General features: G+C 41.2%; 1 protein-coding gene across 1 annotated transcript in view; it reads right to left on the reverse strand.

Annotated features, from left to right (window-relative positions):
* Positions 1-537: 537 nt before the first annotated feature.
* The window catches only part of FARP1 (FERM, RhoGEF (ARHGEF) and pleckstrin domain protein 1 (chondrocyte-derived)), a gene marked incomplete at its 5' end in the record, with an annotated part of 68,908 nt that continues 58,896 nt past the window's right edge, over positions 538-10,549 (reverse strand). The window contains 7 exons of the mRNA XM_010135779.1: positions 538-693; positions 1,733-1,840; positions 4,285-4,448; positions 4,947-5,059; positions 5,416-5,498; positions 6,618-6,707; positions 8,802-8,870. Coding sequence (XP_010134081.1) covers positions 538-693; positions 1,733-1,840; positions 4,285-4,448; positions 4,947-5,059; positions 5,416-5,498; positions 6,618-6,707; positions 8,802-8,870 — 783 coding nt within the window. The remainder of the gene's footprint in view (positions 694-1,732; positions 1,841-4,284; positions 4,449-4,946; positions 5,060-5,415; positions 5,499-6,617; positions 6,708-8,801; positions 8,871-10,549) is intronic.

The following is a 10,549-nucleotide window of genomic DNA, read 5'->3' on the forward strand; positions in this document are numbered from 1 at the left end:
TGTGGGGCGGAGTTTGTAAGTGGGGATCGTTCCGACCGGGAGATTTTATATATAACTGTACACTTTTATCTGTTCTCCCTTTATCTCTTTCTCTCCCTTTTCCAGTCCAGTTTAACTTCGAAAATGATTTTACTTCGAGGGCGTCTGCACTATTAAACTTTTCTGCTGCTATCTCTCACATATGTAGTCTGTGTGTTATCATTTCCTTTGCCCAACTAAAGCCTTAATGAGCTCGTTAACATGCTGATAAGCAGTTAACAAGCATCAAAGGTTTTTTCATGTGTGGTTTGGCCGGTTTTGCTTTTCCAGCCAACACACTATTTTGTCGCATCCCTTTCAGTGGGAAACAGCCCCCCTTTTTCAACCTGCGACACAGGTTTAAAAATTCTTTTAATATTTTAAAGGGTTCTTTTCCTAGCTGTGCTGAACTCCTTGCCTGTATTACTGAATCAGTTTACTAAGCTTCGCCTCCCCTAACCTTGTTCGGAAAAAAAACCTCCTGGAATTTTACAACATCCCCTCTCACAGGAGGGCAGCTTACCTTTCAAATGTGTATTCACTTTCAGCCCTGAAGTAGTACACGTGGGATTTGAAATGCAGCTTGAACACATAATCTTTGTGAATGTTTTCGGATTCAGAAGGAATGGTAAGTGAATATCCCAATAAAGGAAGGCTGGCTAAAGGATGATTGTCCTGCAACGAAATGATGGAAGATGCTGTGAGATCAAATGGCCTTAAATAAAGTGAGCACGTAAGTAAACTGGAAGACAGACACATGCTCATTTAAAGGTCATCGTCGTGGTTCCACACGTGCATTGGAAAAAACATACCAACTTCATACCATTGCAATGAACTTCAAATCATCTGGTAGCTTCAGTTTGCCCATCTTTATAGATCCTTGTCATAAGGTATTTCCTCGCAAGAAACTCCTCTGCAATCTTAAACTTTCGAACTGATGAACATAAAGCTCCATCACTCGGCACTGGTGAAGCACCGTGTGTGTTCACCCTGGGCTCGCAAACACCTCCTCCTTTAGCAATGTAATGCCCCCCTGCAGCACTCATTGCTTAAGGCTTTTTACTTTATCTGACATGTGTGAACATACCACTTCGTTATCCTGCTTATGTGTAGACTATCCTACAATTCTGTCTTGTCCATTTTTTTTAGTGCAGGGACTCTGTTGTTAAGAATTTCTATAGCAATGAAAGGACAACGTAGCAATTGGAATTATTTCATGCTCGCACCCTGCTTGAACAGAGAGATTAAAAATTCCAACAGATTCTAGACAGAAAATCCCTACTTTTGCAGTGGGGTGTTTGCTCTCATGGATTAATCGTTGGCCGCTCTTCTTTCTGGTTTGACCATCAGTGATGGTAAACAAAATTTGTAAGTCAGTCAGTCACTATTATGTTTTTAGTTGTAACAATTCCAGGATTAATACAAGAGAAAACTCTTGTTCAAACTGCTCAATTTCTGAGCAGTAGGGATATCTGTTGTTCTTCTAGATGACGTGTACTGGGACCGTGGAAAGTTCCAGGACACCAGCACGCGTCGTTCAATTGACAAGAGAGCAGATTGAGATCGGGCTCTGCTCCATGTTCCAGCCGTGACCAGTGCACCTGCTTCTCTCGCCTATAGCATCTGTGACTGACATCAACGTCTCTCTCTTTGCTCTGGCTTTGTCAAAACCAGAAGGTTTTCCACAGCCACACACCCTTGTGCAGTCTGTTACCTGGTGCGATTTATAGAAGAACATACAGAAGTTGGTGAACACCACCCAAAGCTTCTGCCACCCGTTGCTGTTTTTGAACTTTCTCAGGAGATTTCCAGACAGCTGGTTCTGAAACAGATCAAAAGTAGCTGAATAAGAGTGAAAGGTACCTGAACTTCAATTATCGTAAAAAAATTATCTGCTTTTATCTGGTTTCATGTGACCTTGTTGTATCTGAAAATGTTTTGGTTGAATTTTTCTTTTGCATTTTTCTACCACTACGTAGTACTTTATGTAACATTTTCTTTGTAGCTGGGTACCTCCAAAAACTTCAGGCTACTACACTTTTTTTTTAAATTGAGGTGGCTTTCAGTGATGTATTACTAAACATCAGTCTTGCTATCTAGTCTGTCTTCGCTCTTTTTGAATGATACTTAAATAGAATGATGGAAACGGAAAGTCTGACATGAATTTGTGATGTAAAGGAAAGTAAGTTATGACGTACTTAGAACTGGAGATAGAGATTGAGCTCTCAGTACCCAGTGAGTTCACAAGGTAACTTTTCAAAGATGTCAAATGCAAGGACTGTTAATCTTATTCTTCGCTGGAGTTTGGATATTTTAACAAAAAGGAGGAGGAAGCCGTAACCAAGTACAAGTACATAACGGCTGGCAGAAGAAACTGCTCTTCACATAGTGAAGATAGGAAGTCCAATATCATTGCGCCTTGCAAATGAAGGGGGGCGCTCAGTGAATTACTAATTACTTCCCATTCCTTGCAAGGGCGCTCACCTGGATCAAAACAGCAGTTTACATCATTCTCATTAAATAATGCAGAAGCTAATCAATTTGTAAAGCTTAATAGTCAAAGTCTGGTGGTCCTGGTGTATCTATCTACTGCAAATGAAATATTCTTGAAAATGGTCTGTTTTCACCAGTCTTGGACATGCATTAAAGCCTTTGCTTTAAATCATCCCATTCTCTGGTATCTGGACTGCTGCCTCCTTGCCCTAAGTTACAGGCGAACTCCTTAATTTTCTGTTACCTCATTACTCTGGAGGATATCATAAAAGGACAGGCTTTGCATTCGGTACCAGCAGACATATGAAATGGAAACAGGCCGCTGATCACTGATCAGTCCAGCAGGTAGGGAAGTACAGTCACTGACAGAGAGAGGATCTTCTACCACGGGAGAGACAGAAAGGAGGGAGAGACACAAAGAAAATAAACGATAATGCTGAAGTGAGAGCCACCAACAGAATGATGTGAACATGAGCATAACCTGCCACACATGGAGCAGCAGTGGAGCTGAAGATGTTTTCACAGAACACGGTATGTGTCCAGGGTGCGTTTGGTCTTCAGTGGTTTGTTTGCATTCACTTGAGGCACGGGGAGGAACCAAAATAAGGATCAATGAGCACTGACCTCAGACCAAAAGATCTGCCTAACTACTCATTAGAATTAGTCACTGGTTTAAATATTGTATCTATTTATATTAAGTCCTTCGCTTTAGGGAAAAATACAAGACCTTGTTCCATGCTGAAATGTTCCTCCCTCGCAGGATATAGGGATATAAAGAGCGGAAAATCCACCTCTGTGGGATTGAAATGAGGTTCTACAGTAAGTGCTTTCTAGTACCGAATAATTTGCTTTGCTACATTTCAACAGCTCACCCTGTGTTTAAAAACACAGGCAGTTACAGAAGCTATGAAGATCGCCTGTCCTTGCACCTCTAAGTTCTGCGTCAGTGCATCTCCTCTAGAACTATGGTGACCTGATGTCTGAGGGCTGCCTTGTGAGCAGAAGCCAGCTCAGCTTTAAGATTCCTTTTACCGTTTTCTTTCAGCATAAATTTCCATTTGATGAGGACTGTGATAAAGTATTCAGAGCTCCTTGGAGCCTCTCTTGGGCGAAGGAAGAACACCTAAGCAGGCTTACCACCTCATCCTAAGACCTGCACTGAACTAGGAGTCTTTCATGTTAATCTTTGAAAAGTCAGTGTCTGCATCTCATCTGTTGAATACAGGATTAATGAATGTGTATCAAATTGGCTTAGCTATGATCGGGGGGAAAAAAGGATTTTTATTTTGAGGTGGAAAACGCAAATAAAGGAAAAAGCAGATGAGACTGAGCAATGAGACAAGGTTCCAGAAAAGATGGCTAGGTAAAGAAAGTACGTTAGTAATACACATAATTAAAACTCTGGCTGCAGCAGCTAAAGACAATATCCTTTCCGCTCAAGTTCAGTTACTTTCTCTGTAACTGAAAGCATTGAGATAGTTTGACCTGCTTTAAATTTTCAAGGGCATCAGCATTTTTTTGGACAGTTGCTTCTATGAAAATTACTTGCTCTAACAGATTTTACAAAGATGCACTAAGGCAGCGGATACATGTTTCTTGGCTGATGGTTTATGCCATCATTTGAGGATAGGGGAGTCAGTTTTTAATAGGTATGCCTGAAACTTCCCCAGAAGGAGACAACGGAATAGTGCACTTAACAAGGAGGAGCAAAAAGGAAATTGTCATTCGAGAGCGAGGCTGGAGCTGCAGTTCAGATCGTTCTGAGGCAGATACCTCCACAGCAATACTAAAGTCGATCATTGAAACACTGGTATTTCTGTGCCAGCAGACGTGCACCGTAGTGTTGCCACGGTGTGGTGACTGACGTTCGAGTGAGGTGCGGGATGCACTGAGGTCGTCCTCAGATTCCTGGTCTACAGTAGTTTCATCGGGAGACTCTATGAAATGCAGGGAAAAAGCATCTTTCTTCCTCTATGCAACAACATATATAATTGGAAAAATTAAACAAATCAATTCTGTCCACAATATTGTGAACTAATTTTAAACCACACTTTTAGAAATAATTTTGTGCAGATGTTAAATAGACTTTTATTTTTTTTTTAAATGTGTTTCTGCAAGTGTTAGAATCAAAGACTAACTACCATGCTTTGATGGTGATTTTAATACCTTCCATGGACAGGTACTACCCAAATCTTGTTAAATAGCTCCTGGAATCATTATGCTTAAGTCACTTCTCTATTCAGTGAAACTTTCTGCTAACATCAACAAGAACATTAAAACATCACATATATAAATACCTATAGATATATATAAAAATATCAACTTCAGATGTATCAGTTTGACCTGTGGGCAGCATTTTTCACCACTTTGCTTAGAAGCAATCACCAGTCATACTGTCAGAAGTGAGTAAAACCTACTCTCTAGCATTTACTTACTATTGTCAGGAGGGCTGCTAGCCAGTAACTCCGGGGCAGGGCCACTGCTCTTCTCCGCCAGGTCTATTGCCATCTGAATGTCTTCGGTCCATTTGTCCATTTCAGTGCGGCTGCTAACAATGAAAAGTCAGGTTTTATTCGCTTTTGTACAGGATGAAAGCAAACTCTAAGAAATAGTGACAAGCTGAGCATATTTTTAAATAAATAAATTCAGACACAAGATGCTAATTTTTTTCCCCAGTAACTTAGTTTTGGTTCTGATTTGCACAATTACAGCTCTATTTTGTCTCATTCATCTTTTTTATTTTTTATTTTTTTTTGCAACTGGTTTTCACAAAATAATATACCTTTGAAATTGTTTTAGGAGCAAACCCAAACAAAAAGACACGTCTTCGCTTTTCTATCTGTTCCACCATGAAAGCTGCAGAGAAATACGGTTTACAAGTGCATGTTGTCTCCACTGAATTACCTTGCAGCGACGACGATGGACTGGTGTTGACCACGTAGCGTTAGACAGTGAGGAACCCCCCATTCCTCTTCACTTTCTTCTATCTGAGAGATAAAAGCCCACATGCAGTCAGACTGCAGGAAGTACCTATTTCTTAAGGTGAAACAGTGAACTGAACAAGCTCTTATCACTGGGGAAAAGAAAACTAAGAGAAATGTTCACAAACAACAATTTCAGGCTAAGTACTGAGGAAGAAAAATGGTGGCTTCTAAGTTGGAAAAAACAGTAAGTGAGTTCTGCAATAAGCTCTTAATCGAAAAGCATGGCTTTGCCTGCTTTCAGTCAAAACCAAAAAGGAAAATAGGGGTATTTTTATCAGAAAAGTGATTAATCATACTTAAGGATTAGTTAAGGGCTGGGAGTGCTCTGGACACTGCAGCACAACACAGTTCTGTTGTGAGGTAAGTCCATGCCAACTGGACATCAACGATCGAGTAGATTCCTAGAAACGCTGGATAAAACTTGAAGCCTTGCAGGTGTTTAGATAAATTCAGGTGCTGTGCTAGTGATTACATAACTCAGTTCTCAGGAAAACAGTACGGAATAGATACAAACCCATGAGAAGTTCCAATGAAAATAACAGAAGGGAATGAAAGTGTTTTGAAAGTTGCAAAGGTATTTTTGAAAACCTGTAAGAAGAAGGGGTTACTAGGTGCTATGAGCTCCAATTGGCTGTTTCCCAGAGAATTGCAAGAAGAGCTCCAAATGACATAGTGCTGTCGGTTTCCCACTACTTTGGCTTTAAGATACAGAGCCAAAAACATTAGGACGTGGGGTTTTTTTTATAGGAATTAGATTGTCACTACTGTGTGCTTGCCTTGCACAGTGTGTCTAAGAGCAAATGGTGATGGATTATATGGAAGAATCATGGTTAAATTTATGGTTAAAAAAAACCCCATCTCATGGGAAGTTTGCATTATGAGGAAGTTGCCCCCTGAAATGCCTTTTTCTCCCCAATTTTGCTATATAATCACCTTTGTGTAGAAGGCTGCATGAACACATGCTGAAGCCAGTACAGGCACTGCACAATGTAAGCCACTTCTCGGAATCAGGGAACAGCCCTTTGCTGCTGGTGAACAGTCCAGCAGAAATTCATCAGGCAGTTAAGATGGGACCACAATGGCCGTTTAATTGTGAATCCCTTAAGTTCTCACAGTACTTACTGTCATGCCATACAGTGGAAGATGCCCGTGGACTTTAAACTGATTAGATGCTGTCAGGCCTCTACTTGTGTACAACATGATATCATTAAACTGAAAAGCAAGAATAAGCCTTATTAGAATGATGTTGGCATGTATGCACATAGAAGAAAAAAATCAGAATGGTAAACAGAGGAAAGCTGGCCAGTACTGGCTGACTACGTACACGGCAGTCCTAATGTATGAATCCAAAATATTGGCTTCCACAATATGGCAGGAGCTAGCATTAGCACCTGCTATTTTCCCTGCCTTCCTTCTCAGGCGCATTCCCACAGTTTTCCACCCAATATCTTCCGCTGCGTTCTAAAATTCCCTTTGTGATGTTTGGGTCAGAACTAACAAGGCACAGCAGCAGTGAAAACAAGTGGCACATTTCACACACTGATGCAGTTTGCAGCTGTGGAAGGTGTGTTCCACCAATATTTTCTTCTAATTTGTGCAGAAAGATAAGCAAGCATGCCTGAGAGAGGTGTGTCCAGCTTAAGTTCTTTCTTACAAAGTAAGTGCTATCTATTACTCCCCATATTCAGAAGGAAGCTGTTTTAAGGTAGATGGCTTTAGGATAGAAATACCAAGGTGAAGAGACTGGGTATCTCAATTTGTAGAGCTTCCTGATTGTAACAGCAGTTGTCAAAAGCATGTCAAATGACTGCCCGTGGTTTGTTACCAGAAACCAAACAGCATATTCTTCACTGTGCCACCTGGGTCAAAGGATGTTTTTCTCAAATCAGTCAGCTGCATCAAGAAAACTATACTCTGTGATGTGAAACAAAGCTCTCACCACAGATGCCTACAATGCAACAGCAATAATTCACGATACTATGTGGATCAGCCACTAGAGGGGGATTTAATTTTGCCAATGATTACATGTGTATTCAGACTCCCAACACAGTGACCCAGGATTTTACCTCCATAACATTCTGGTGCTTCCGCCAGACCAAAGACTTCTTTGACAGTGTGAGTAACTGACTTGAGAGTCGAGTCTCAACTTTTTAATGTTTTATACAGGTATAATATCAAGGCAGCATCTGGTAACAAGAACTGTGGTAGTGCCCTTAGAGGATAATCCTATCCAGGTGGATTTAACTGTTACATCTTTGGCTCATTGGAAAGATTAAATGTCAAACACCTTGTAAAACCTAGCACACTCCCAAGCTTTTCTACATACCCACTGTCTTACACCTATTGCATACAAGAAGCCAAGGAAGTATTTCCCCCACACTGGACACTTTGAAGATTCAGCTGGGGGGCTGAGCCGTCTGATCTAGACTGTGCTTTTGCCAAGAAAGGTTGGATTAGATGATCCTCGAGGTCCCTTCCAACCTGGTACTCTTGAGTCTACTTTCCTGCCACACTGCACTGACTCTAATGTTTCACCCTGTAACACTGGACTAGAAAATCTATGTACTCTGCTGTGCGTCCCAGCGCCCTGGCACCAAGGGCTCAGCAGCAGCAGGATGGGGAGCTTGGGAACATGTCAGCTGATTGGGAAGAAGAGACAGGAAGAACCATCTGGTTGGCTCTTTCTGCATCGGAGACTGAGTGGGAATCACCGGACCCTGAGAATGCTGCAAGTGATAGGAGGATAATAAGGTGGGAAGAGATAATCTTTCCTAGTGCAAGAGCTACAAAACGTATCTCCAGGTAAAGTCAGGACCATCAACATGCTGGGCACTCGTGGGCTGAAACTAGATGGTTTCTGAAAAAACTTAGTGCTGTAGCATGTCCAGAGAGCAGTATGTGGACTATTGTTCATATCACCAGGATATGAACAATATCTTTATCTTGAGATGAACCAGATTTTTATCTTCTTTTCTGGACTTGATCACTAACCCTGGTACCACTTTTCATTTTATGATGACTGCTTTTATTTAAGGCAATGTGCTAGAAGGTATTATTTTGTCATTACTCACAGTGTTATATAAAAATAAGTATCTTTATCTCTGTAAAAAGCAGTTACAAAGAGAATATTGGGTTTGGACAGAAACATGTAAGTTCTTAACAACCAGCTACACAGGTCCTGTATTATGTTAACTTAAATAAGGCTGTTTAAAAATGTTGTCATTCAGAACTGGAGTCTAACAGTATGTTTAATAGTTGCCTATAGCTACGTTTCATTACATAAAGAAAAACTGTCTTCTTGCTTACCAGAAAGAACATCCGTTGCTGTAAACCTTTTCCAGACAACTTACTAAGACTGCCCAGTCTAATGAACTCCTGTGGGAAACAAATACAAATATGTATACAATACATATACAATATGTAACAAATACAATATGTATCATCTTCTGCAAAAATTACAATGATTTTTTATTATGCAGACACAAATATGACATAGCACTGACTTGACTTTCAGTCACCAAGACCTTTATTTTCTTTATTAAATATGCTAAAATTCTTGTTTATAGGATAATTTCTTTCCACTCATACCTGTCTTTAGGATAAAATCCTTCACAGTCTTCCATTCATTTTAAGAAAACTCAGCCAAGCAAAATTTTCTTTACCTTACATTGATTGCCTCTTTCATCAGTTCTGAATGAGTATTTTCCACCGTGCAAATGATGTAAAAACGAATGATAAGTTGGCCTGTATGTTATTGGTTAGCCACTGGTAAGCTTCGGTAGTGCGTATGGCATATATAGCTCTTCAGTGAGATGTAGAATCAGCTACACAAATCAACATCACCATCAGCAGCAGATAAAAAGGGAAATTTCTCCGGCAGTGTGAGTTATCCTAGTGCCACCCGTGTCATAAAACACAGCACGTTAATTCAGATCAAACTGTTTAAAAATGTTTAGGCATGGAATTACAGGAAAATTAGCACATCTGAAACTTTCAGAATGCTGGATTTCCTGGGCTTACTGTGAACTAAACTGGAACTCACCCCTCGACTTATCCGAAACCCAAGAAAATACCATTTTTTCAGTTGCTCCCTGCAGCTTCTGCCAAGAGGTTTATATTTATTACAGCCTTTCTAAGGTCATTCTACTCATTACTGTGCATGTAAAAGGCATATAAACCATCAGAATCACCTGCAGTTTAGGAATAAACTGGATGTCTAAGATTAATCTGTTCAGAGAGACACTCCAGCCGCCTTAGCGTTGCTGTGATATGGAAAGACCCCCTACCTGCACTGTGTAAGGACTAAGGGGTGGAAAAAGTGGCTAGGGGTGGTTATCCCTATCTAATGGTAGGCTCATGTTACTAGAGAGGCCACTGGAAGCTGTTGTCGGCCACCGAAGAATATTAACCATAATTACCACCCAATAGTCACTAGCAGGCTTAGCACCGCCCCGGCAAGTGCTGTGTGAACACAAGAACCGAGAGCTGCAGGTCCTTGCAATCTGCAAGCACAACTGACCGCAGTATGTTTTAATGTCCAATATAGGAACCAGCTTGGTGGCAGCAGAGACCCCAGTCTGGAACAGTGTGAAAGAAGATGATTACCTACAGCTTCCTTTAGGACACCTGAATCACCGGCCCAACATAAGACTTCTCCTCTGAGACATGGAGTTCAGCCACCTTCACATACACCCAGCCATGGATGACAGTGGCATTTGCCTCCCAGCCCAGCCCGCACTGGGGCATGGACTTCGGTTGGAGCCAGAAGGTCAGCCAAAGGGCTGAAAGCAGTGACACCCTGGGCAGGTGCCAGGGCATGGTGGCCAATGCATTTTGCTTTGGCAGGCAAACAACCTCTGTCCCCTGTCTGCTTTTATCTAGAACTTCCTAGGACACAAAGACTGCTCTGTCTTTAAATAAAATAGGGTAGCAGAAACACTCGATGACAGCATTTAATTCCATGTGATAGAGAAATGCATGAGCTGTGAAATGTCTCGAGGGGCTTGACAAAGAAGTGAACAGTCTGGGGATCACGGAGCATGAGCTGTGGCAGG

This window comes from Buceros rhinoceros, unplaced genomic scaffold (assembly GCF_000710305.1).
Source record: "Buceros rhinoceros silvestris isolate BGI_N320 unplaced genomic scaffold, ASM71030v1 scaffold1815, whole genome shotgun sequence".
In the NCBI taxonomy this organism is placed as follows: Eukaryota; Metazoa; Chordata; class Aves; order Bucerotiformes; family Bucerotidae; genus Buceros; species Buceros rhinoceros.